This window comes from Thermomyces dupontii (assembly GCF_041956625.1).
Source record: "Thermomyces dupontii strain NRRL 2155 unplaced genomic scaffold VTN31scaffold_8, whole genome shotgun sequence".
NCBI classification, from domain to species: Eukaryota; Fungi; Ascomycota; class Eurotiomycetes; order Eurotiales; family Trichocomaceae; genus Thermomyces; species Thermomyces dupontii.
Window position 1 is genome coordinate 470,322 of NW_027192314.1, and position 25,468 is coordinate 495,789.

Sequence of the window (25,468 nt, forward strand, 5' to 3'; positions counted from 1 at the left end):
GAGCGGTCAAATGCAATTGCGCCTTGTGTGCCTGAGAAGCGTTTTCATGTTTCTCAATCCCTCAAAGCATTCCCAACCTCCTCGAATGAGCGTTGTGAGGGGGTACTCGTACAATTGAGTCGACAGGAAAGTCGAGGTACATGAGCTTTCAGCCACCCGATTTTCTGTTTGGTCGCGCGTTCGTGGCGCGTCGCGGACGGATCCATTCATATTGCCCGCTTGGGTTAGACGATGTGGCGCATGCATTCCTTAACAGGTTAGAAACTTCCTCATTCGGTAGCTAGCTTCTGCACCAGCCACAAGTGCTTATGTCAGAGACTAGTCGGTTCATCGGGATTCTGGACACGTGGGTGGAATGCTTGATTGATCAATCCTCGGATTCCTTTCTGTTGATCGATTTGGAGGACCTTGTACCACAGGTCTCGGGCCGCTAGAGGCCACGTCTACAACTTGAGAGCGAGGGGGCGACACCCGTCATCACGGATTGTATACTCGCCGACAGGTTCCCAATGCATCATCCATCGTTATTACTTGCGCGACATCGTTAACCACCGTTCAATCGCAACGGCGCTCGAACCGGGGTTGCGACGACTTCCATCATGGCTGCAGTGTGGGGGAATGCCGGGCAAGGAGGCCAGTTTCCGCTGGAACAATGGTTCTTCGAGATGCCGCCGTGCACGCGATGGTGGACGGCGGCCACCGTTGCGACGTCGGTGTTGGTGCAATGCCATATCCTGACGCCGTTCCAGCTGTTTTTTAGCTTCCGCGCGGTCTACGTCAAGGCACAGGTGTGTACGCTTGATTGACGGAATGGATCAGGGACGACGACTCATGGGGAGTTTCATAATAGTATTGGCGCCTCATCACGACCTTCCTCTACTTTGGCCCCCTCAACTTTGACTTGCTGTTCCATCTTTTCTTCCTGCAACGATACTCGCGTCTGTTGGAGGAGTCTTCCGGGCGGTCTCCTGCGGACTACTCGTGGCTGCTGTTCTACGCCATGACCTTCCTCTTGATCCTCTCCCCGTTCGTCTCGCTGCCGTTCCTCGGCACCGCGCTCACGTCGAGTCTCGTGTATATCTGGAGTCGCAGGAACCCGGACACCCGCTTGAGCTTCTTGGGATTGATGGTCTTTTCGGCGCCGTATCTACCCTGGGTTTTGATGACGTTTAGTCTGCTCGTCCATGGGACTGTTCCCAAGGACGAGATTTGCGGGGTGATTGTCGGACATATCTGGTATTTCTTCTCGGATGTGTATCCGTCCTTACACGGTGGCAGTCGGCCGCTCGATCCACCACGCTGGTGGAGAAGGTTGTTTGAAGGGCGCGCGTCTGGGGGGACAGGTCGATAATCACAAGACCCGTAGTGCCGGTTCGTCGAGATACTATGCATGGCGCTAGCCTATGGGAATACCAGCTCAGTGGGCTGTTCATAGTCTCTCTACCTGCGAGCTGGGGTCAAGGCAGCGCCGAGTGACTCGTGATTGCCATGTTGCATTTCCTTTGCATGGATGTGATACCAGGGTTGGCGATCAGGAGTTTGGTAATGCGCGTTTTCACGACATTGGAGATAAGAGAATTTGTTGATGGTTGGGTAGCACTTGTTTGTCCCCGCTCTAGACTGTACTCGTTTCTCTCCATCATCCATACTAATCTGGAGTGTTAGAAGGTGGACATTGTTTCGATGCTTGACAGTGCACGCTGCCTTGGTACGAGGATGTATGTAGTCACTGGAGAGCACTCCACAACCCTCGTAGCATCATAGCATTCAGATCGAGAGAGCAACCAGGGGCGACAGTGCCAAATGCTGCTATCACGGGGCTTCGTCATCTTATGAGTTATGACGAGTCCAAACGCACCCCCCCGCCACCATCCGCCTCAGACCTACCGGGATCCAAGAACGACGGTCCTCTGGTGACAAGTCAATAAATAGTGTCATAGTGGTGGTGGCCGTATTGATTCGCTCATTCCTTGGTATATACTGTAGCTTGAAAGCCTTGGCTTACAGCATACTTGTTGACTCGAAATGAGGATGAAAACTCAATGGAGGCAAGACAAGCGTTTGGATCTGGTTGCTTCCCAGTTCTCAAGCCCTAACCTAACCGTAAAAAGCCTCACCAACGAATACATACTCGTAATTAACCCAACTAATTACGCATTCAGGCAAATCCATCAAAAATCCGAATCGTTTTTCCGCTCCGAACCGCGGAGAAGTCTCTATTTTCCACTCCGTATATTGATCACCGGTAATCTAACCGGGTAATTTCATTTCCGCACGTTAAATACCTTTCGACGAGTCGTGTGCAGTCCCTCCATCGTTGGGACTGGGAGTCTCCGAAGAGTCATGCTCGTCTTCTCGATTCTCGAATCTCGATTGCCTTCTGGAAGAGCATTCGTGGTGTCGTCGTAATTTGCCCAGTCGCGATAACCGCGCGGTTTTTCTCCCTCGTCTGCGGCGGAAACATCGTTGAGTGGGGAAATGGCAACTGTACGAGTAAATTGTGTGCCAAAGTTCACAGCCAGTGTTGGGCATGGGCTGTAATAACCTACTGTATAGCAGTGGTACTGTACAGCAGCCATACTGCTGGCTGTACTGAATACGGAGTCCTCCGTATTGTGCCCCTGGCCGCTGCCCTGACCAGCGTGGGCTTGGAAAGGAACGGTCGTCACAGTGGAATTTTGCAGAAACATCATTGGTCCATTGACCCATTGAGGCGGTGCAAATGACGACCAAGCTGCGTTTGTAATTTCTGGAAGAGGAAAAGCAGTGGAGAAAGACGCGTTATGTAATATACATACATAGGTTATGGCGGTGCCGTTTGGTTCGGCCAGAGAGCCACTTTGCCCACTTCACGCCCCCCTGTCCGTGACCGTGAGTCTGCGCCCCCAAGCTTCATCCACACCTCCCAGCCATGGATCGAAACGGTGCTGCGAACTTGCAATTAAAATTGGGGACAGAGACACGCTTTTTTTCCTAATCGTTATGGGTTAAGTTCCTTCAGTTAGCTTGGAGATTCCCCTCGCCCAGACTCCCTGATCCCACCTCCCCCCCTAGATGGTCTTCGTCGTTCCTTTTTCTGAAGTAGGGTTTGGCTAAAGCTGTATGATAATTTTATTTTTTTTTTTCTTCTTCTTCTCTCTTTCTTCTCATCACCACCACCTCTTCGAACCGCTCCTTCCTCTTCTACTCCTCGGTCGTGCCTCCCTAGGTTCCTTCCTTGTGAACCGCCTCCAGAGGACCAATCCGGCAACCGCACCTCGGGCTCCTGCCGTTTTGTCGCCTCGTCTCGGCCTTCGCCCGGTGTCTCTTCCGCCCCCCGAAGAGCGTGCGACAACAACCGCTCGAATCCCCTCCATATATAGTATCTATAACCCTGGTATTCCATGTGTATGGGCTGCGGTCAATTGTGATCCCTCTCCCCTGAATCAAATCGCATATCCGCCTTGGGTCAATGTTTTGTGAGCACGTGGAGAGATAACGCGTCTGTCGTCGGGCCCAGCATATCACTGCAGACCCTCCCTACCCTGTCGACACCATGCGTCGCGGGGTCCTGGTCTTTATCATAATCAATGTGGTCATTATCGGCTTGCTAGTGCGGAGTGTGTACACCCTCCTCACCCTGCTGGTCGAGGATGCGTCCGCCGATGCGATTCCGCGGGACGAGATCCCATCGGTGAACGCTTCGATTCCCGATGACCGCCCGCTGGTCATTCCGAAAATCATTCATCAAACATACAAGACCGAGAACATCCCAGAGATCTGGCGTGAGCCACAACGGAGTTGCATTGAGCTCCATCCCGACTATGAATACAAGGTTCGTCCGATCCCTCTGCTCGGCGCGGAAACCACGAAGCTAACGGGGTGTGTGCGGCACAGCTCTGGACGGATGAGAAGGCGAGGGAGTTCATTGCGAAGGAATATCCGTGGTTCCTGGAGACTTTTGACAACTACCCTTATCCCATCCAGCGGGCGGATTCAATACGATATTTTGTCTTGTCGCATTATGGAGGGGTCTATCTTGATCTGGACGATGTACGGTGGTCCCTGTTGGTGCCATTGTAGCGTGCGCTGACGGAATCTTCCAGGGCTGCAAGCGGCGTCTGGATCCTCTCCTGACCTATAATGCCTGGGTGCGCCGCACCAAGCCCACAGGCATTTCGAATGATGCCATGGGCTCCGTCCCCGGGCACCCATTTTTCCTTCGAGTCATTGAGTCTCTACAGAGTTACGACAGGAGCTGGTTCCTCCCGTACATCACGATCATGGCTTCCACCGGGCCATTGTTCCTTTCAGTCATCTGGAAGCAGTACATGGGGTCGCCCGAGTCTGAAGGTGCCGGTCGGGTCCGGATCCTCATGCCGGAAGAATACAACTCCCACCCATGGAGCTTCTTTACCCATCACAAGGGTGACAGCTGGCATGGCCGAGACGCCCAATTGATATTCTGGGTATGTCGCCTTCACTTGCGTCTTGGAAACCGGGCGGATGATGACTGACATGATTGTGCAGATGGCCAAAAACTGGATCTTCTTGACCATCCTCGGCTTTGTACTGGCCGGTGTGGTTGGTTTCGGCATGTGGTACCTCTATGGGCGGCTCCTTTCGTATGGTCAGTACCGATATCAACGGCTGCGGGCGTCGACGGGCATCTCGCCGCCGCTATCGAAGCGTCGTGCGCTACGAATTGTTCCGACGTTCCTCCGCCGCATCAGTTCATCGTCATCTATTGCATCGGACGAGGAACTTGGACGGAAAGAAGAGGGATACTTTGACTAATGCGGCGTTTGAGGGTTATCTGGAACATTATAGACGGGCTTGGATTTGCGCCTTACATTGGACACGGCCGATCTTCCTGCACCATATGCCGAGTGGCTATCTGAGTTTACCTTGCTCGCGGAGTTGGGTGTATGATTATCACTGCGTGGAACGGATCAAGTAATGCTAATACAGTAGTCTTTTTTTGCTCATTCCTGTCATAAGAGCAGTAACTGTGCAAGCGCACATGACCATGAAACGCGGGTCGAGTCCATCCACGCTGAGTGGCTTCTTGGTCGGCAGTCTTGGACTTGGGGCAATTAAAGGATGATCGCTGGCCGTTTATCTGCAGGACGGTCGGCCAGGCAAAAGATGTTTCCCGTCGGGCAGAAACTCAAGTCTCGAGGTGTTCGACTTTTGAATTACTAGCAGTAACTGTTCAAAATGATGACCAGTGATCAACCGTGCAAACTGTTTCTGGCAGAGCAGTGTCTGCAGCAAAGATTGTCTTTCGAGCTGCAAGGCACTGACATTAGGCAGCGGCAGATTGGTAAATAGTGCTGTTTCATCGTGTTTGATGGCAGTTAGTTAATCAACCTCAAACACAATGGGTGTCCCTAACGCAGAATTACTACAGAACTACTACTCGTAATATTCACCGATTTTGGACCTCAGAGCTGAAGGCTGAAAAGGATCAGCGCTGATGCTGGTACTAGAGAAGCGATTGGTTCAACAGACTAGTCCGCTGTGGGATTATGGACCAGCACAACTACTCCGTAAATACTACATACTATTCAACTTAACTAACCTGTTGTGATGGTTTGATCTGATTGAACGAGAGTTCATAAACGGTTCTGCACACAAGATCATTTCATGTCCCAGACAAGATTTCTTTCCCGGAAGATCTGGGGCTGAGAGGGAAACTTTGTGCAGAGACGTCACACCAGGGGTTTCGTCTGCCTTTACTTCAACTGAAAGGGGGAAATATGGTCGGTACGAGGCTGAACGGCAGCATTGTTCTACACCTCATTGACTGGTGGCAAAGGGCATCACTTTCATAGTTCTTTCTTCACCGTAGTATTATCTGTTGGGTCCGAAAGTGTGGAGTGTCCCTAAGTTTGAAAGGTCCGTAGGAATGCACCTTGCTAGGACTGAGTTTCATGTATATAAGTATGCCAGCTCCCCCTTCGTAGAGCACTGTTCGGTTTGAACCAGTTGTACATTTGATTTGATTTAGAGATTTCATTCTGTTTTGGTTCTCGTAGCTGTCAGCTGCAAGTCATTTAGATAAATAGTTGAGTCCAACATGCATTTCTCTTTCTTGCTTTCTTCCCTCGCATTGTTGGCCACTGTGTCGGCCATGCCTTCGTCCCTGCTGGTCAGGAACGGCAAGACGACACCGTCTCTGACAACCGAACAACTCCTCGAGATCGCTCCCAATGCGGAGACCTGCGAAGGCGCCGAGTTTCCCGAAGAATGCGCCACGGCGGAGCAAGCCGTTCCTCACATTGTCCACGCCTTCGTCCGGTACGGAGTGAAGTCGCCCGCCGAACAGGCGGCACTGATCAGTCTCATGGCGCTCGAATCCGGCGAGTTCAAGTACAATCGGAACCATTTCCCGCCGCCGGGGACTCCAGGCCAGGGCAGTACGTTTTTACCTACCCAAAAAAAAACCTCCAACAAGGTTTGCAAAGGATGAGCTAGTTAACGGCGGGAAAAAAAAAAAACCCCATCTAAGCCCGCAACATGCAATCCCCCGACTTCAATAAGCAGTACGCCGCTTCGATCCCCAATCTCCATGTCGAAGATCCAGAAGATCCGGACAAGGTGCTCGATGCCTTGCTTGCGTGTCCCAACCTTGACTTTGGGTCCGCGGCCTGGTTCTTGACCTCGCAGTGCAGCGAGGAGATCCGGTCGGAGTTGCAGACGGGCTCCCAGGAAGGTTGGGAGAAGTATCTGACCGATTGCATCTTCACGACGGTCACGGATGACCGGAAGACTTATTGGGAGAGGGCGATTAAGGCCTTGAATGTGCAGTCGACTTCATAAGATGAAAGATGGCCTGGACGGTTACTATTTTCATGGCTCATCGCAAGATCTCCATCTGTACATAACTAGTGCACACATTTGGAAGGGGAAAGCGAATCCCATGCCTCCCTACCTTCACTTCATTTTTCTAGTTACAGTTTTGCAAAAAAAACAACGGGGCCGTCACAGAACCCCCTTTGTACTCACGATATCACCGGCACCAACTTCGCCCGCCACTCTCCTCGTACAAGCCGTTCGAATGGCGACCGCCAGCGCCTTGAACGCGCTCTCCGCCCGATGATGATCGTTGGACCCGTAGGTACATCCCACATGAAGCGTGACGCCGGCGGCCTGCGCAAAGCTCTCGAGTCCGTGGGTGATCATCTCCGTGCTCAGCGCACCGATCTTCTCGCGCTTGAGACCCAGATTGATGACCGCGTATGGCCGATTCGAAAGATCGATCACCGCCCACGACAGGGCCTCATCGAGCGGTGCATCGCCGCGGCCAAATCGCAGCAGGGACGATCGCGGGCCAAGGGCCTTTGTAAACGCGGAGCCCAGCGCTAGGAAGGTATCTTCGGTGGTATGGTGATCATCGACTACAGCCCGGTTGTTGTCAACATTACAACTCTTACGTAGAGAGAAAAAAGGTTCGGCTCAAAACATACTGTACAGATCTCCCTTGGCGCGAACAGCTAAGCTCCAGCCTGCATGCTTGGCTAGCCCATGCAGCAAGTGATCTAGAAATCCAATCCCTGTGTTGATCGTGATCTGTTGACTGGAGGTGAATTGGGTCGCATGCGGAGCCGCTTTATCAGGTACAATCCCTTGCCTTGACGCAGCCGCTTCCTCTCGGTCCTCGGGTTCTGGAAAGTGCTCGGTGGGTTCGTAGGGTAGAAGAGGGCCGCCATCCAGGGACAACGAGACTTGGATCTTGGTTTCGTTGGTGATTCGGGTGATGGACGCTGTGCGTCGGGGGAGCGAGGTGGCCATTGTTCTGGAAATCAGCTATTTATCCTCAATCGGTGACCCTTCCAACAACGTCTTTTCTAAAAACTGAGATATGTGTAGGAATATCTCGTAGACATTTGACAACGCCCAATTGTTCAATGCCTGAATGCCTTCAAATAAGTTTGCCAAAGTCGATTCAGGCTAAGACGATTCAGGCTAGACCGATCGAACGCGCCAATCTTGGCATCCATCATCGTTGGTTGCATTAAGTCACTTGTTCATGTTGAGCATCTTGGATGATTTTTGTTCTGATTTTGATTGCATGTCAGAGCCCTCGTTGTGCTTTTTGTACACAAGGTTCAATCTACACGTGGACTGTATCAGGAGACATCAGGCCGTTCTTGGGCGCCGACACCTCCTCCGTAAGTATTAGCCGCGATTTGATCCAGAAAGTCTGATACTGATAACTTTGCGCTAGAATTGAGACTTGATCTTCCAGACTTGATCCAAGTGCAGTTGCTCTGCTGCTCCCAATCTGGTCCGATCAGCCCTGTATATAGCTGCCGAACCCACAATATTCCATCATGCCTCCCCCATCGGACCAGCGGGCGGAGATCGAGCCGCCTGAGCAGATCACCGAGGAAGCGGTCAGGGGATTCCTTGCGGGTGCTCTACGAGTAGGTGTGATCGCTGCTTATGCTATGCAAGTGTGCGTTGGCCAATCTTGCCGCGCACATCCTGCTCCAATTGACATATCAACCCAGTGAGTCGATTGTCCGAGCGGCAGCTTTTGGCTAACCCGTCCGGTGAACGCAAAAAAAAACAAAACCTACTAGTTTGGCTCCATGTCCATCCTCGCACATATGATCTTGATTATGCCACACCCTTTCACCTTTGAGAATGCGGCTCCGCCGGAGAAGACACCGACGGCGCAGCAGCAGCCTGGCCGCCGGCCAGCCCCCTTCTCACCCGCCGGTCTGCGAACCCGGCTCTTCTATCGGCCCTTGGCTTCGTTGTCGGAAACGCTAGCCCCGACCTCTCGCGTGTATCGAGGACTGACGCCGCAGTTCAAGACGTTCCTTCAGATCGCAGCGATGACCTTCGGCGGATGCGTTTGGGCCGAACACCGGGTTACCGACTATCTGGAGAAGATGCGCAAATTGAAACGAGCCGAGCGGGCCAGCTATGGAAGAAGTGTGTTTGACTGATGGATTCTTATTTTTTTTTCTTCCACTTTGTTACGTTTCCCTGCCGGAATTTTTCCGTGGCGTGGGGAAGAATGGCCAAGCATTGGCATTGAGCAATCATTGCCTGCACGTGGGTGGTTCGGATCGTGACAGCAAATGAATAACTGTACGGGCGTGCGGAGTATTGTCCATGCATGCAATCTGAATTCTCCACGGGTCTCCACGAGGACTCGTACAGAACTGTAATGGAGCATTCAACCTAGATCCAAATTCAGGGAAAATCGCATCTCACCCTAACTGCGGACATGTGGACACACTGTAGTAAGGAGTAGGTATGGCCGATCCACTCAGTCAGGCTTCCTGAGGTTGGGAAATATGTAAGTGATTTGGGACGGAGTAGGAGTTTATCTCGTTTACTAGTTTAGATACGGTACTCCACGGAGGACCTCGTTGTTGGTACCGAGCTTCAGAGTTCAGACAGCCACTTGACTTGGCCTGCATACTAAATCCTTTTCCGCTGGAGTACGGAGTACTCGTAGGTACATACTCCGTACTTTTTATAGTGCTATCTTGGCCTTTGTTGGCAATGACTTTTGCGGGCATATCGTAGACTTGTACGGAGTACAGAATGTACAGGTATTAGATTTCTCAATCTCAAGCAATAATAGTATAGAGAGAGCAGCTCTTTCCGAGAAATAGAACACTATGACGATGGCCAAAGTAGCTTTACCAATTCAAAGCCACCAGTACGGAGTTCTCCATAACAAATGATGAAGCCCGCGATTAGGTAATCACGATCGCCGACGCCCGACGGAGATCGATCCGTGGTTGGTCGGTGCCGGGATCCAAAAGAACAAGGGCTGGCTCGGATCTTTCGTCATCGACGTCGTACTGTATGAAGGTACATACAGTACAGTAACTCGAATCGTTCAATAAAGCTTCAATCTTTGTCCAACAAAAGGAGTCCAGGATGTACTCCGTATTATTCTTAACAGGATGCTGGTCAACAAAGGAACGGCGGAGAGAAGGAGAAGGATCGAGGTCAACGTGGCCCGTCTGGAGAGTACAAGGTAGACAGTTGTAGGTACCGAGTTTGAAAGAAAGTACCTTACCCAGGTAACTACCTAGGTACTATACATACTGGTACTCCATAGTCTTTCTCTGAAAAACTCGAGAAAAATCATTTCGCACCGTGATGGAATCTTGTCTTCACAATCAGCAAGGAAAAACGGAAGAATTCCCATCATACGATGTCCTGTGGGCAAAATACTGTATACACTGAGACATGCCAAGCGCCGGGGATGATGGAGTCGGCTTCTCCCTTCTAAGTCCATTCCATTCAGTTCTATTAGAAGCTCTTTCTTGAGTCTTCCTCATGAGCCTTTTTTCTTTTTAGTGTTCTTATCTACCAGCAGGATTCCTTCACTTTTCCCTGACCTGCAGGACCCAACAAGCCTTGTTCCTTGCAATCCCATCTTTGCTGTCAACTGGCGTGGAGTGGTGCCTTGCGCCGATCGTGATCTCTGTCAATCCGCGCTTCCTAGCTTTCCGTTTGCAGAAGAACTTCCAGCCCTGACTGCATCACCGCCAGTATCTCCATTCATTCTCTTCCTCCACACCCCCCCAATTGACTTCCCCAAGCTTTATACGCCGGTTCCAGTAATCTTGCGCCTTCTTGGCCCTCGCTTCTCCCCGTTCGGTTCGCTCACACCCTTCTGTTTTCAGCATCCATTTGGACTTTTCCCCGTGGCGGTTGAGTGCCGGTGCCTGGGCGATACCTCCGAAAACTCTATTCCACTGCAGCCAATTCTCCCTCGCAAAAGTTCCGTCCACGGCATCTGCATCGTCTTGGATTGTGCATCGAAGCTGCCAAATGTGCCATGTGCCCCCAGCACTCTGTCTCCTCTCTGACTATTAACTGAGAGAATTCACGGCAACCCTTCATGCTTCTTGTACCTATAAGCCTTCATCAGATCTTCTGGTCTATCTGCTCCCCCTTGTTTCTCAGCATTACTAGTCACTGTGCAGCCTGTGCCTGGATGCACTCTAGCTGTCTGCACCCTGTTCCCTCATCCCGGTCAAATGTGACTTGGCCGTTAGTCATCTCTCTCTGCTTGTTCTTGTGTAGCACATAGGCGCTGGCATTGCGGATGCGAACTCCGGGGGCCTCACCAGCCGCCTGTGGCTCGGCGGCAGATGCTTCTCCCACAATGGCCGAGAAAAGGAAGCGAAAAAGAAGCCTCAGCTTCTTCACACCGGGGCTCTCATCCTCTTCAACGTTCTTGTCTGATGGTGCATCGTCTCCGGGCAGCCCTCCCTCAATGAGAAAGAAAGCCCATCGCAACTCGACGTTGCTTGGTGCTCGGGAGCCCGGCTCACCACGCGTGTCCGCTGCGCTGCTCCGCCCGAGGACGGCGAGCTCGGACACTGCCGTGGCCGCCGCCGCCGGCACCGCACATTCCGCCGTCCCGAATGGCTCCCGACCGCGCCGCAATACCCTCCAGAAGTCGAAGCGATCGTCAATGCTCGGCTCTCTGCGTACGTCGCTGTCCATGGAGGACGGCGATCCCGGCCATCAGTCCAACAGTCCCTCACTGGACGAGGACGAGTCGATGGCTCCTGGCCTGTCGGCGCTGCGAAACATGCTGGGCAGTATTGTACTGCATTACGGAGAGGTGCAAAGCACGGGGAGCATGTGGAGAAAAAGGACGCACTACCTGGTCCTCACTGACACGTATTTGATTCGCTTCAAGAGCCAATCCAAGGCTGCGGAAGTCTTCCCAAACATCATCGCGCCCCCTGGGAAGACTGCTTCCGTCAATCGCCAGTCCATCGCTTCCGTAGCATCCCTGTACGACCAGACGGGAGCGTTCAGCAGTGGTGAAGCTGCCGGCATTGCCCTGAACAGCATCGTGTCCGTGTGCACGTTCGAAGATGGCCGCGGGACCTACTACATCGAAATCTCCTACCTGGACGAGCGCACCAGCAAGCCAGCCTTCCTGGCGATTCAATTGACGGATCCCGACGACAAGCAGCTCTGGCTAGTTGGCATCCGGTCTGCCGCGCAGTCTGCTCGTTCAATGGACCCGCCCCGCTCCGATCAGAGGACTCTGGACTACATCATTCGTGTCCTGGAGAATGACCGTGATTATGATCCGGAACTTTTTCATCTCTTTCGGGCAACCCAGCGCTATCTGAAACAACCGGGCCGAGCATCCTCCGAGGAAGCGGCCAAACCGGGACCGACAATATGCTACGTTGCGCTCGGTCGGCACAAGATGCACTTGATTCCGCTGCCGAAAGCATCGAATCGGGCCTCCGTGGTTTCGCTGGGCGAGCTGGAAACGGGGCTGTCGTTTGGCTTCATGGCTCTGACGGAAATGTACATGAGTCCGTACGACGACAACCTCCAACTCACCTTCCGGTAAGTCTCCAAACGGTCCCGCCCGCAGTGTCGGCGCCACTTTGAAGGCTAACAAGGAGAAACGGCTTAGAATTCCCCTTCAGAGTCCGTCCATCATCAATCTAGCCTCAGTGCAAGCCGCTGGCATTGTGTTGTGGGTCAAACAACGCACCGAGTTCCTTCGGCCTCTCTGGACCCGGCAGCCGTATGAATTCTTAGCTCCCTCCAATGTTATTGATGACAGTCTGGTCCCGCCGACGGATCCAAATGGAGAGGACTTTGGCTGCTTTGATCGTACGCTGATCGCGTACGCCGCGAGCTACGGCATCGACGCATCCAACATCCGCTATTCCGTCGACTTCGAGTGCGACGATGCCCCGTGCTTCAAGCTGCAGCCACCGGCCTCTGAGCATCGCGAAACTTACACACCATTGGAGCTGCTTGCCTTGATGCGAGCCCTTCGGTACAACGAATCCTTCGTCACAATTTCCTTTGAGGGTATCAACTTGGACGCGCTGCAGAGTTGCCGCGATCTGTATGGCTTCGATATGGACGCTTATACAACGCGAGCTGGTGTCCCAGTCGATATCTCTGGACAGGATCAACTAACGGTGCTCTCCCAAGAAATTCGGGCCTTGGCGATGAAGAGCAGAAAGCTGCGGAAGATGGATTTCTCGTACTGCCTCTCCCGGATCCCCGTATCAAGCAACGATATGCGGGATCCTGGCTGCGGTATCCCCGAAGCGCTGTATCCCTTGTGCCGACGACAGCTCACGACTGTCGACTGGATCGTCCTCAACGGCATCAAGCTCGATGAGTCGGACCTCGATTATATGGTAGATGCAGCATCGCAAAAATTGAGCCGTTTGCGCGCTCTCGAAGTCGGAAACTGCAACATCTCTGTGCACGACCTGGATCTCGTGTTGTCGACCTTCTCGGCTCAAGAGACCACCCTTGAGGCGGTAGACATCTCTGGTGTTCAGGGTCGTCTGAATCCCACGGTCTTCCAGCAACATATCGACTACTTTGGTCGTATCCGCAAGCTCAACCTGTCTCGGGTGGCTCGAACCTCTGGCCCCGAACCATTGATCGCGGCGGAGACGCTCCTCCATTGGCGACTGGAAGAGCTGTCACTCAGTCAGACTGTCGTCAACGAGCAGACCGTGGAGGCAATTGCGGCCTACCTTGCTTCGGATAAGTCGACGTCTCTCCGGATATTGCGTATGGATCAGTGCGGATTGACGGGGAGAGACGTCGCAACTTTCCTGCGTTGTATGTCCCTGCCAGATGGGAAGCCGCGGAGCTTGCATCTGCACGTCAGCGAGAACAATCTTGACACGGACTACGACGATCTGTTCAAAGCCATCGCCGAGAATCATGCCCCGACTCATCTCTCCATGCGCATGATTGACTTCAAGAAAGAGGAGCACTTCCGTGAGCTGATCCAGGCCCTGCGCGTGAACACGACGCTGAAATACCTGGACATCTCCAAAGCATCGCTTCCCTACGATGCTGGTCCAGAGACTTGCGAAGCGCTGCAGTTGATGTTCGAGGAGAATGAGACGCTGGAGGAGCTGGACATCAGCGGCGAGTACGCACATTTGGATGTGACTCGTTTCGGAATCGGGTTGAACCAAGCACTCACCGGCCTCAAGAAGAACAAGTCGTTGAAGGTCTTGCGAATCGAGCACCAGAAACTGGGCCTCCAGGGCGCCAACACCCTGGCCGAGGTGCTTGAGGCGAACCAGTGTCTGCGGGAGATCCACTGCGAGCATAACGACATCAATCTCCAGTCCTTTTCGGTCCTTATCAATGGGCTACGGCAAAATCAATCCGTCCTCTTCCTTCCTTCGATGGATTCTGACCGCCGTCAAGCTCTGGAGAAAGTGCGGCGCGAGTTCGGAAGCAAGAAAAATAACGCCGGCCCAGTCCATCATCCCCTACCGGGAACCGGGTCTCTGCGTCGATCGATTCACGCCGCCATCAATACCGTTGGCCAGCGGTCCGTGAGCCACAAACTCGTCAACCATCGGGTGTCGAATTCGTCTCTGCGGAAGAGGAGCGCATCGGGATCGTCCTCGATTCCCGCGTCGCCCCAGGAATCTCTACTCGAATCCACGTTGCGCTCGTTGAACGAGCAGTGGGACAATGAAGTCACCAGATTGCGTGAGCTCTTGTACCGCAACTACTGTTTGCAGAACAACATCCCTGTGGAGCCAGAGTTGGGAGCTGTCAAGCCGAGTGACCCATATGCAAGTTTCGATCGTCCAATGACGTCGGATACCCTGGCCGGACTGGTGGATGGTGTGCAAAATCTGGACCTCAGCTTCACCTTGGACGACACTCTTTACCGGGACAAGGAATTCACAACGGCGGTCGATTCTGATTTCTCGTCTCCCGCGGTGACCATGTACAGTGCGCGTTCACAGGCTGCCGAATCGGTCAAGGGCGACGACGGATCACTGAAATCACAGTCTGTGTCTCCCAATCCAGGTGTTTTCAACACGGAACCAAAAGGGTACGCTGCTTCACCAAATTCGTCACCCCAGCTGGCATTGCCGGTTCCTGCGATGAGTGCACCTGCTAGAATCCCGGGAAGCATTCACAGCAACTGCAGCTCGAATCTCTCGTCCAACACGGGAACCGAGGCTTCGAGTGCCCAGAGTGCTTCGGGTCTAGGAAGGTCGTCTCTGCGGAAGCTCCTGGGCAATCGCGCCGGTGGCCTTCGTGGCACCCAGCAGGCCGATGCATTGAGTTCCGACAAGAGCTCCATGTCGTCTCGCCCCGTATCCGACGAACCACCTCGCATCATGTGGTCTCCCCCGCAGATCGACCTCTGACGATGAGTCGAACAAATCCGCATGATCCGATTACTTTTCTCTTATGCCTCCTTTGACCTTACCTCCTGCATACTTACTGTGCATATTTATGCTTATTTATCGATACCTCGTTCGACTGGCGGTTATCTTTGAACATTTTTACTGTGCTACATCTCAAACTCTGTGCTAAAATTTCTGAGGTGGCATTCGGGTTCCTTGACTGGGATGAGTTTTCGGTGGCCTTGTTTTTTTTGGCGTTTGTGGTGAAGGGTGGTGTTTGTCTGGCAGTCGTGGTGAGCACTGGCAAGTGTCGTGGATCCAGCGGCTATATCACAATTGTTCATGCAAGAGTAACTGTTTGATGTGAATAACTAATGGGTATTTGAGTGACGAGGGAATGGCTGAAAAGTGAGCTTTGTCTGCGCGGCCGTAGTCTTGGATGGTTCCAGTGTCATTGTAAGATTCAACAGGCTGGCGAACAGACTGTATCTTTTCTCCAATACCGGCCGATTGACGCGGTTTGAAGCCATGCTCATCTCCAATTAGCCTCCATGGAGGGCAGGAGTACTGGCTTCCTGGTCTTTGTTGAGGGTGATTCGGAAGCTGTTGCAGATATGGATGTGCCCGTTTCTTTCATCTCGATCATACATACTAGTATTTGAAATGCGAAACGCTGTCTCGTCCTGATCTTTGGTCGTCTATTTTCTCTATCTCGGTTCCATGGAGAATATGTAGTATAAGGATGCATATCACCTGTGTGATTGGAGCAACTTTGTTGCTGAGGTCTGTAGGCGCATATCAGCACCCACCTTGCTGAGTGTCAGGTAGCCTCTTCAACCCGGTAAGACCTGAGCCTTCGCATCTGTTGAACTGGATCTATTTAGACAAGCCATGCAAAACTGAAGAAAGCAGCCATGGACTTGTCTATGTATCACGTGATGTCGTGGCGCTGGGACGCGCTCGCGACGCGAGGTTCCCCGTTCAAGCTCAAACATCTGAGCACAGTATTACATTCAAGGATTGAAAACTTTGACTGACAATTCCAAGATGACCTAGACAATGGAAATTTGGTCTGGCGAGATTTCGACCGACACGGATTTCCCACTACGTATGTTGGCCCATAACCGTGGCCCGATGCAGGACTAATTTTTCGTCCCGAGTGTACAAAAAACAGGCGTCAAATTACTCTGGAACAGCAGTAGCAATGCATTCCCGAGCACGTCACAGCAATTGATACCTAAAGGCAGTGCATTGTCTGTTCACAGCTTCGTCGATCTGGCGTCGATCCCGCTCTATGCCCGTGCCGGCCCCAGCCTCGAAGTCCACTGTGCCGACGCGGAAACGACGCGATGGCTGCAAGGTCGCTTGCTGAATCGTCTCTGGTTGGAAGATGTCCTGGAGGACGAAGCGAAGTTGTCCCTGATCCAATGCCCGCTTGCGCTCTTGGTCAATGTGGACGCGCCCAGGACGGCCGTGTTGTACGGCGGCAGCAGCAATGTTTCCGACCTCTTGATCTACGGCGTCCTCTCGATGATATTCCCCGCCGCGGCGCGGCCACCGCCGTCTCCTCCAGATTTTTCTTCACTTGCTGCACAGGATGAGTCGGCCCTGCGCACGACGGTCGAGTTGCGGATCTACGCTGCACCGCTGTCAGGGTCGTATGTGCAAAGAGTCCAGAGTCTGCCATCACCACCGTCAAGTCCGCCAGAGGACACCGCCGCGCAGATAGATGGACCGCAGAATGACACACATTTCTTTCCAGATTTGCGCTCGCCGAGCCCCAGGCGGAAACGGACCCTGTCAATCTTTGAAGGCGCTGTCCAGCATCATCGTCAGGTTCGGAAAAGGGGTGGCGAGGCCGTCTCGCAGCTGATGGCTGGTCCGAGATCATCTAGCCAGTCGCAGTCGCATCATACGATTACCATCAAACGGGAGCCAGAGGATCATTCAGACCGTCTTGGTCTCAGGTCGCGATCAGTGTCCATTGGGTCGGCCTCGATGCGAGGAAGAATAAGCGATGGCCACATGCGACAAAAGAGTGAATCTCAACCGCAGTCTTCTTTCACAAATCATCAACTGCATCGACCAACGAAGCAGAGGGAATCACTCGTACCGGACCGCCCACGGAGCAAGTCCGTTGTCCCGTCTCCCCTGTCACCCACGCAGCCATTTCAACCATCAGGCTCACCGCCACAGGATGCCGCTGCCGTTCTTTCCCAGAACAAAGCCCTCATTACTCGCACGATTCTCACCTGCATGCGCCTGTACGGATATCACCGCAAATCGAACCACCACACGACCAGAGACACCCCAGCACTTAAGCAAGACCCAGAGGGTTCACATGATGAGAAAAATCACCATCATCATCATCATATCGCGGACACGCACGAGCCAGATCATCAGCCGCCATCTTCCGTCGGAGATGAAGACGAATATCGCGCAATGTACCACGCAACGTACAAGGCGGCCAACTTTGCTTTGCGAAAGTATCTCAAGAACGACCTGTCGACGGTTCCACCTCCCGTGTTGACGCGGGAGACAGCGACGAATGTCGTGGATGGAATTCTGAAGCTGTTTTGCGAGGAGCATTGATATTCTTTTTATGGAAAAAAAAAAAAGGGGTACGATCCCAACGCCATCTACTGTTTAGGATAGAGACTCGAGCAAATCATGACACGATTGTACATACATAACATACATACAAGACCTGAAAGCATGCATAAAAACATGGGCATCAATTAAAGAATCCCGAGCCAGCGCCATGAAAACGTGACCTGAATAGTAGTTACCTCAGAGAGCCAGATTATAAGTATACTCATCCTCCATGTTCTGCGCAACCCAAAGCACAGCCGAGCTAGACACAGTATCAGCCAGACTGATCGAAACATATCGACAAGGGAGGGGGGGGAGACACACCTGAGCATCACCAAAGCATTGGCAGCGACATTCGCAATCCCAAAGTACATCGTCTGCAACGGATAATGATGAATCACGTATTTCAGAACGAGCACCGTCTATCGTACCAGATCGTCAGCCCCCAACCCCCGGCGAATTCCTCACCATCAAAGATGAAGGGGAGAGAGAAAGCGAAAAAAAAAAAAAAAAAGGAAGAAAAAAAAACAATACCACACTCCCCGCCAACCCCCCCGCCAACAACGCAAACCCCAGAAACAGCACAAACCGCGCCTTCCACGCTACCCCGCTGCCACTGTAACTAAAACTATCCGCGCTGAGCCGTGACTTCTCGATCGAGTTGATCACCAGCATCCCCAAGGCGGAGCAGATCCCGGGGATCCAGTCGACGAACTTGACGTGCACGTTGGAGCCGTTGCGGCGGCTCCCGGAGAAGGCGGCAGCGTCGACCATGAAGAAGAATCCGAGAGAGAACTAACGAAGGTCCTGTCATGTCAGCCCCGGTGGATTGAAAACGTTGTTGGATCCGGTCCGCAAAAGGGGTTGGGTTGGGTTGCTTCATACCAGTGCCCCCGAAGTGTACACGCCTGCAACTCGCAGGGTGCTGTTGTTCAGCCATTCCGGCTTCTGGAATCGGAATAGACGATTGTCTGAGGGATCCATGTTGTTGCTTTTTTTTTCTTTCTTCTTTTTCGCGTGGTGTGTAAATTGTCGTGATGTGACGTCGGCCTTGAATGCTGGTAGCTGAGTACTACCTATACCAGCATGCCTCGTTGCGGTTGGCGGTTGCCTCATCTGCGACGCTTTCTGGACCTTGAATTGCTGTAAGTATTCGGTTTAGCCTACTACTGATCTCTTCTGACGTAATCTCACTAACTTGAAACAGTTATTGTAGGCTACGCGTAAATAGTACGTACATACATGCTTCATTTGTATTAGTCTAGTGGAACAAACCCTACATACCGATTTAGGTAGGCAGGCGGCAGGCGATAATATTGTCCTGTGTTGACTGACAGTACAGACAGACAATCGTGGCGAGTTGTGTACGGTCACTCTCAGGTTTTCACTTACCCATGCATTTAAACATTGTTTCATAGTCTAAATACTATCAAAGTTGCACTGTTCGACAGGAAGATTGCCCTTGATGGCTTGGAGAAGATCTTGGAATATGTTTTGTCCGAGCGACGAGGTAGTACTGATCCTCGACTGCTTGAAAAATACTAGTAGTGCATGGGAGGCTTCGTATGTTTCAAAAAACCCAAACTCACTTTCAGTATCAAAAAACTTACGACTGTTGTAAAAACGAGACTGAATCACAGAGATCCGGGTTCCACAACATCACCTGGCAACCAAAAGTCCAGCATCCGACGGCCTATAACGGCCAAAAGGTATCACTCTTCCAGTTCTCTCGAAGGCGTCTCATGTCCGCGCTTTTTCATGACTACACACCGGAAACTCACTTGGTGAAACGTCGAGCTTGGCCCATTCTGAAAGACTGTCATATACCAACAGCCTTTTGCGCCCGGAGGAATGATACTGTACAACTTGGTGTGCAGTTTTTGACAATTACTCTGCAACTATGTAAGATGTACTCGAACGACGACCTGCATAAATGCATCTGGTGGAACAGAACTAACATGACGTGCGCGAGAAGAAGAGAGGCAGAGCCAATTTGTCGGATAGAGTGTGCAGCACTCACACTCGAGCCATTTTAAACCCTCCAGGGGGACATTCTCCATGTCCACATGAACCGCAGAGCCAGTCGAAGACTTGCGGAACCCACTCCAACTGATAAATCTTGCTCAAGACGTCTCTGAGGGCAAATGGGTCGTGGCATTTGAATTCCACGTGGATCCCTGCTGATTTGGCAATTTTAAAGAAATCGTTCGAAAACCAACGCTCTGCGTCGTCCAAGGCGCGGCGCTTCCATTGACTGAACAGACCCTGAATCTTTCTCCTGAACTTCTTGTGGAGCTCATCGCTCAGACGGAAAGAAAGCGCAGATTCAATGATCTCGTCCGGTTCTGCACGGGAGAGATAGGCGGTGTAGTGCTGCCTGGCAACCAGCGTTACCGCACGCCACCATTGAGACTCGAGGTAGGATGTCGGGCTTGGTGATGAATACTCGGGTTGCTTGACTAGCTGAGATCGTCGCCATTTCCAGCAGACAATTGGCCTGCACGATGGCTGCCACTGTGGCCGGCGGCAGTTGTTAAACGAGGCCTGTACTATTGCCCAACGAGCTGGCATTGCGGGCTGTAAGCGGCATCCTGATCGTCGCCGGAAGCCACAAGCTCATGGGAGTGGACGTCATTGTCCAATTGACCAACGCCCGACGCGTCTTCTGTGGGCTCCAGTTGTTCGTCTTGATCGAAATCTTGGTCATGGTGGAGATCTGGCATCGAGTATTGGCGGGCAAGTTCGGTCGGAGGCAACCCCCGGGGAATATCATTCCTTCTTGACAGGCCTAAATGGCGAAAGAAGCGATCGACCGCGGTTAGGTTGCGGCGCGGAAACAGCCGGGATAGCCTACATGTCCATGCTTGCGGAACGACGGGGCTTCCAGGAGAGGCGGGCCCCTTCATCGGGAGAGTGGACGTCTGAGACGGAGAACATGCCATGGACATCATCAATCGGGCCTCATCTGGACCAATGTCCGCACGTAGCTTAACAAAACCAAATCAACGAGATGGTTCCTGAGTACGCGGGAATTGGGACCAACCTCTAGCCGTACCCATTGCTTTGTGGGTTGCCCGTAATCTGTGGTTCGGGTGTAGCGACGCGTTGGACGCGTTCGGTGTGTTCAGATTGATCATACTTGATATGTTGACTTGGGTTCGACATCCCATCATAGAGATTGTAGAGTGCATCCGCTGGCCGTGGGCCATCTTCTGGATACATAGTACTAGTGGATAAAAGTAGTAACTAAGGGCTGGGAGGCAGAGTGCCGAGAGAAGGGTTGATTCGTCTTGGGATGGAACTTGGGTTTGGTTAAGAAGGATGGAGGGAAAATGGTGATATTGGAACTTCGGGGGCTTTTGACAGCATGGGGCGGAAAAAAACGCGTGCTTCTACTCGTTTACTACATGTTCAAGGACGATGGTGCATGGTTGTGGTAACGGTTGTGGTGATGGTTTGGTGATGGTTGTGGAAAAAGGTAAGTTAGTTCCCGACAAAAGGGATCATAGCCCTCTCGAAAAGAAACTCGTTACATCAAAGCCTAATAATGAAAGCTGAACTGACAAGTTGCCGCGGATGCTCTATATCGGCTCACGAAGATTTGTATTCCAGCCGTTTTGATGGCAGGATCGACATCCAGCGGACTCCGACGCTCCGTTCACGGGCTGAGCTGATGATGACCGAGGCTGACGGATCCCTTACAATGCCTCCAGGACAGCAGGTCCCGATTCCAATGGAGCCGGTCAAGAAGGTTTAGCAAGGAAAAAAGGAAGCTATTAAGTACCAATGGTTCACACAGGAAAGTCCTTGAGCTTGTCCATGACTGCATCTACAGCGTCCATGTTCCCAGCGTCAATGCGCCCTGTAGGCGCAATCTCCTTCGGCATATGTCGAATCACTTCGTCCAACGCAGGCTGATAATTGCGCACTGCCGATGAGATCGCATAGATTGCTTTTCGGCGGACTTTGGCGTCAGGATCACTCGTGGAGAGTGAGATGAGCTTAGGCAAGGCATTGAGGACAATCAACTAGTCAAACGTCAAAGATCAGCAACAGCTGGGACAGTTGAGAAGTTCTGATCATGCTCACCTTATCCTGTGCCTTTTGATTATTTTGCACTGCAGTCCCGATGCACCAAGCCGCCATGCGTCTCATGTCGGGCTCCTGGTGCTGCAAGAGCTCAATCAAAGGTGTCCACAGTCCCAATGGCTCCAAATTATTGGCGTTGTCGATGGACTCCACAAGCTGCTCGAAATTATCAAACGCGACCAACTTATTCTCTAGATCGACCTCGTCCGAATGCAGAACCTCCATGAACTGCTTCATCAATTCGGCCTCAGACGGACCACCGAACAATGCTTCCAGCACTTCCGGATCAATAGGACGGGGAGGAACGTAAGATTCATCCGAGCCTGTGGACTGTTTCGACGTATCGGAGTTCTCGATGCCCCATCTCAGAAGCTCCTTCAACCTGGGATCCATGGTGGTCTGGACGTCAGATGCTCAATTTAGTATTGTCAAAATGGCAAAGGAATTTGCTAAAAGTAGGACTGTAGGGCTATCGTGGAAAGTTCAAATGACTACTCCTCAAGTTTTGTCCGCCGGTCCTGCCAGAGACCCAACTTGCTTTTCAGGCGTCATCTCGATGTCGTTCAGAAACTTCGCGTCGATACTCTTGTCTTCCAGAGTCTTCGCCTTGGCGTTGCTTAGTCATTCTGTGGCTTGTACGGAGTACATGGATGCAAGGGACCGAGGGAGATGACATGAGAGAATGACTGCAACACCAAACTTAAAGCTGCATCCGAGGAGCCTACGGAGGGGCTCGTAATGTACCTTGGTATGACTTTCAATCGGTCAAATTGCTAAAAATTCCATTCCCCCTGCTGTCAAATCGAGGGCTTATGACGAACTCGTGTCTTGTGGCTTGCCAGATTGGAATGGTCCAGTACCCCGCTTCGTGTGGCTGGAGCTTCAGCCTTAACTTCGCCGCTTCTTCACACTGGGGGAAAGAAGAGAGACAAATGGCGGTGTCTGGCCGCTGGTAATTTGTACTCGTAAAACCCTGGACGGAGGATGTAGATACCTATATATTTTCCCTCCATTCGTAGAGAATGTGTCGCTTGATACTGCGGAAAAGCCGGATGAGTCTTGCAGGCTTGCAGCGTCCATTCCTGTCTTTGAGGCAGCTGTATTTTTTCGTTTCCCGGAGAAGTCGCAGCGTACGAGTACTGGAGGTTACTCCGCTGAGGATTCAACGTGTTGATCCATCGAGCCGCGCGGCAATGGAAACTTGCCACAGTCGAAAAATTGTTATGCCTGATCATGTTTCTCTCCTCCGTACGGCATGAGCGAGGAAACATTGTGATGGCAAAGGGACAACTGGATCGCCAGGGAGACAGGAGTGGCCTAGTCCCACTCAGCAGGCCCGTCCACCGCTCAGCTCACACACCCCCGAGGCTCTGGGTTGCCTGGGAGGACATGGGAAATAGAATACAGTACAGTACAGAATAATTTGTATCAGGTAGTCGAGAATTTACACAGCTGGAATCGAGGAGTTGCTTCTTGTAAAGAGTTTGGGAGTGGCAGATACCAAATAAATAGTATAATAGGGAGTAGTTACTGGAAAGTAAGGTAGGTACATTAATTCAGCGCCTGGAGGGAAAGAGGTTGTGGCCAAGTGCGTTGTTGCCAATCTTGCCAACCCGCCAGGCTAAACCACTCCTGAGTCGTTTCTCTCGCTTCCCACTTAACTTTCCTGATCATCATCTTTCTCTGAGTCCTCTCTCTCCCATCTTTCCCATCGATTCTCATCATCGTTGACCCTTTCTTTCGCCTGTTTCTTGCCTAGTTGTTTCTTTTACTCTTTTAATTCACCTCCGTCACCATGGAAGGTAGGCTTGCGGTGTTTCCCCCCCTCCTCCTGGGGAGCCAGGCCCCCATTTTCTCTGGACACCTCAGCGACTTCTGCTCCCCTGGGCCGCTTACTCGCAATGCCACAACCACTGTTCGGACAATGCTAACCCGTGTTGTGTTGTACAGAGGAAGTTGCTGCCCTCGTTATTGACAATGGGTATGTTGTTCCCGCTGCGGTCGCGCCAGGCCATCCCACCTCCTAACCCCCCCCCCCCCCTCCCCTCCCCTCTTTTCCTGCTTCCCCATCGAAGCTTGGGATAGGGGTAGAGGGCGGCCTGCGATCGCGCCCTCTCGAGTCTAGACATTGAAATTCAAACTGACAGTTGATCGCCAGTTCGGGTATGTGCAAGGCCGGCTTCGCCGGTGACGACGCACCCCGAGCTGTTTTCCGTAAGTCCCGACCCCACTGTGCCCCTCGCGACCTCCCGAGCCCTGAGATAGCAAGGTAGCGCATCTCGAACGCTCTTGCTCAACTCGCTCGGGGCTTTGGCGCGGTCGCTCAATGCTTCCACGCATGCCTTGCTGACAAAAGATTAGCGTCCATTGTCGGACGTCCTCGTCATCATGGGTAATTCCCCCTCCCACTGGCAGTGATTCCCTCGCAACGGGCATCGTTGCTTTAGAGGATACCTTCTCTAACACTGTACAGTATCATGATTGGTATGGGTCAGAAGGACTCGTACGTTGGCGATGAGGCCCAGTCGAAGCGTGGTGTCCTGAGTTTGCGGTACCCGATCGAGCATGGTGTCGTCACCAACTGGGACGACATGGAGAAGATCTGGCACCACACCTTCTACAATGAGTTGCGCGTCGCTCCCGAGGAGCATCCCGTCCTCTTGACCGAGGCACCCATCAACCCCAAGTCCAACCGTGAGAAAATGACCCAGATCGTCTTCGAGACCTTCAATGCCCCGGCCTTCTACGTCTCCATTCAGGCCGTCCTGTCTCTGTACGCCTCGGGTCGTACCACTGGTATCGTCCTCGACTCCGGTGATGGTGTCACTCACACTGTCCCGATCTACGAGGGTTTCGCCCTGACGCACGCCATCTCGCGTATCGATATCGCCGGTCGTGACCTGACGGACTACCTGATGAAGATCCTGGCCGAGCGCGGCTACAGCTTCACCACGACTGCCGAGCGTGAAATTGTCCGTGACATCAAGGAGAAGCTCTGCTACGTTGCTCTCGACTTCGAGCAGGAGCTCCAGACCGCTGCTCAGAGCTCCACTCTGGAGAAGTCGTACGAGCTTCCTGATGGTCAGGTCATCACCATCGGCAATGAGCGTTTCCGTGCTCCGGAGGCTCTCTTCAACCCTGCTGTCTTGGGTCACGAGAGCGGTGGTATCCACGAGACCACCTTCAACTCGATCATCAAGTGCGATGTCGATGTGCGTAAGGATCTGTACGGCAATATTGTCATGGTACGTTCTCTCGATGTTGCCCTCCCGCGATATCGCACGCTAACACCTTGGTAGTCTGGTGGTACCACCATGTACCCGGGTATTGCCGACCGTATGCAGAAGGAGCTTACTGCTCTCGCCCCGTCGTCGATGAAGATCAGGATCATTGCTCCTCCGGAGCGCAAGTACTCTGTCTGGATCGGTGGTTCGATTCTGGCCTCGCTGTCGACCTTCCAGCAGATGTGGGTCTCGAAGCAGGAGTACGACGAGAGCGGCCCTTCGATCGTGCACCGCAAGTGCTTCTAAGGTAGGACCGGACTACTATCCAAGCTGGTGTAGCAAAAGTGGGATTCTGACTTGATTGGGTGTGTATATAGCAAATCACAAGCTTTCTTTTCCTACGCGAATTCGGGTTTGCTC

General features: G+C 52.5%; 11 protein-coding genes across 11 annotated transcripts; 7 read left to right on the forward strand and 4 right to left on the reverse strand.

The window, feature by feature from the left end:
* Positions 1 to 599: 599 nt before the first annotated feature.
* VTN31DRAFT_6952 (uncharacterized protein) lies at positions 600 to 1,351 on the forward strand (the record flags this gene model as incomplete). The annotated part of the gene is made up of 2 exons (XM_069407619.1): positions 600 to 788; positions 851 to 1,351. 2 exons carry the CDS (start codon positions 600 to 602, stop codon positions 1,349 to 1,351), a joined length of 690 nt encoding a protein of 229 aa, XP_069258255.1.
* A 2,184-nt stretch (positions 1,352 to 3,535) lies between these two features.
* On the forward strand, positions 3,536 to 4,776 carry VTN31DRAFT_6953 (uncharacterized protein; the record flags this gene model as incomplete). Its single annotated transcript, XM_069407620.1, has 4 exons — positions 3,536 to 3,814; positions 3,877 to 4,032; positions 4,086 to 4,448; positions 4,510 to 4,776. The coding sequence occupies 4 exons, from the start codon at positions 3,536 to 3,538 to the stop codon at positions 4,774 to 4,776; spliced, it is 1,065 nt and encodes a 354-aa protein (XP_069258256.1).
* A 1,285-nt stretch (positions 4,777 to 6,061) lies between these two features.
* Positions 6,062 to 6,804, forward strand: VTN31DRAFT_6954 (uncharacterized protein; the record flags this gene model as incomplete). The annotated part of the gene is made up of 2 exons (XM_069407621.1): positions 6,062 to 6,401; positions 6,494 to 6,804. The coding sequence occupies 2 exons, from the start codon at positions 6,062 to 6,064 to the stop codon at positions 6,802 to 6,804; spliced, it is 651 nt and encodes a 216-aa protein (XP_069258257.1).
* Positions 6,805 to 6,966: 162 nt separating this feature from the next.
* On the reverse strand, positions 6,967 to 7,776 carry VTN31DRAFT_6955 (uncharacterized protein; the record flags this gene model as incomplete). The annotated part of the gene is made up of 2 exons (XM_069407622.1): positions 6,967 to 7,382; positions 7,452 to 7,776. 2 exons carry the CDS (start codon positions 7,774 to 7,776, stop codon positions 6,967 to 6,969), a joined length of 741 nt encoding a protein of 246 aa, XP_069258258.1.
* Positions 7,777 to 8,318: 542 nt separating this feature from the next.
* Positions 8,319 to 8,942, forward strand: VTN31DRAFT_6956 (uncharacterized protein; the record flags this gene model as incomplete). The annotated part of the gene is made up of 2 exons (XM_069407623.1): positions 8,319 to 8,411; positions 8,571 to 8,942. The coding sequence occupies 2 exons, from the start codon at positions 8,319 to 8,321 to the stop codon at positions 8,940 to 8,942; spliced, it is 465 nt and encodes a 154-aa protein (XP_069258259.1).
* A 2,189-nt stretch (positions 8,943 to 11,131) lies between these two features.
* Positions 11,132 to 15,164, forward strand: VTN31DRAFT_6957 (uncharacterized protein; the record flags this gene model as incomplete). Its single annotated transcript, XM_069407624.1, has 2 exons — positions 11,132 to 12,345; positions 12,416 to 15,164. 2 exons carry the CDS (start codon positions 11,132 to 11,134, stop codon positions 15,162 to 15,164), a joined length of 3,963 nt encoding a protein of 1,320 aa, XP_069258260.1.
* A 1,038-nt stretch (positions 15,165 to 16,202) lies between these two features.
* Positions 16,203 to 17,735, forward strand: VTN31DRAFT_6958 (uncharacterized protein; the record flags this gene model as incomplete). The annotated part of the gene is made up of 2 exons (XM_069407625.1): positions 16,203 to 16,251; positions 16,318 to 17,735. The coding sequence occupies 2 exons, from the start codon at positions 16,203 to 16,205 to the stop codon at positions 17,733 to 17,735; spliced, it is 1,467 nt and encodes a 488-aa protein (XP_069258261.1).
* A 198-nt stretch (positions 17,736 to 17,933) lies between these two features.
* On the reverse strand, positions 17,934 to 18,719 carry VTN31DRAFT_6959 (uncharacterized protein; the record flags this gene model as incomplete). The annotated part of the gene is made up of 4 exons (XM_069407626.1): positions 17,934 to 17,997; positions 18,060 to 18,157; positions 18,270 to 18,530; positions 18,621 to 18,719. 4 exons carry the CDS (start codon positions 18,717 to 18,719, stop codon positions 17,934 to 17,936), a joined length of 522 nt encoding a protein of 173 aa, XP_069258262.1.
* Positions 18,720 to 19,751: 1,032 nt separating this feature from the next.
* Positions 19,752 to 20,306, reverse strand: VTN31DRAFT_6960 (uncharacterized protein; the record flags this gene model as incomplete). The annotated part of the gene is made up of 1 exon (XM_069407628.1): positions 19,752 to 20,306. One exon carries the CDS (start codon positions 20,304 to 20,306, stop codon positions 19,752 to 19,754), a length of 555 nt encoding a protein of 184 aa, XP_069258263.1.
* Positions 20,307 to 21,526: 1,220 nt separating this feature from the next.
* VTN31DRAFT_6961 (uncharacterized protein) lies at positions 21,527 to 22,217 on the reverse strand (the record flags this gene model as incomplete). Its single annotated transcript, XM_069407629.1, has 2 exons — positions 21,527 to 21,763; positions 21,825 to 22,217. 2 exons carry the CDS (start codon positions 22,215 to 22,217, stop codon positions 21,527 to 21,529), a joined length of 630 nt encoding a protein of 209 aa, XP_069258264.1.
* Positions 22,218 to 23,619: 1,402 nt separating this feature from the next.
* On the forward strand, positions 23,620 to 25,354 carry VTN31DRAFT_6962 (actin; the record flags this gene model as incomplete). The annotated part of the gene is made up of 6 exons (XM_069407630.1): positions 23,620 to 23,626; positions 23,775 to 23,805; positions 23,983 to 24,038; positions 24,186 to 24,216; positions 24,298 to 25,069; positions 25,124 to 25,354. The coding sequence occupies 6 exons, from the start codon at positions 23,620 to 23,622 to the stop codon at positions 25,352 to 25,354; spliced, it is 1,128 nt and encodes a 375-aa protein (XP_069258265.1).
* Between the last annotated feature and the right edge of the window lie 114 nt (positions 25,355 to 25,468).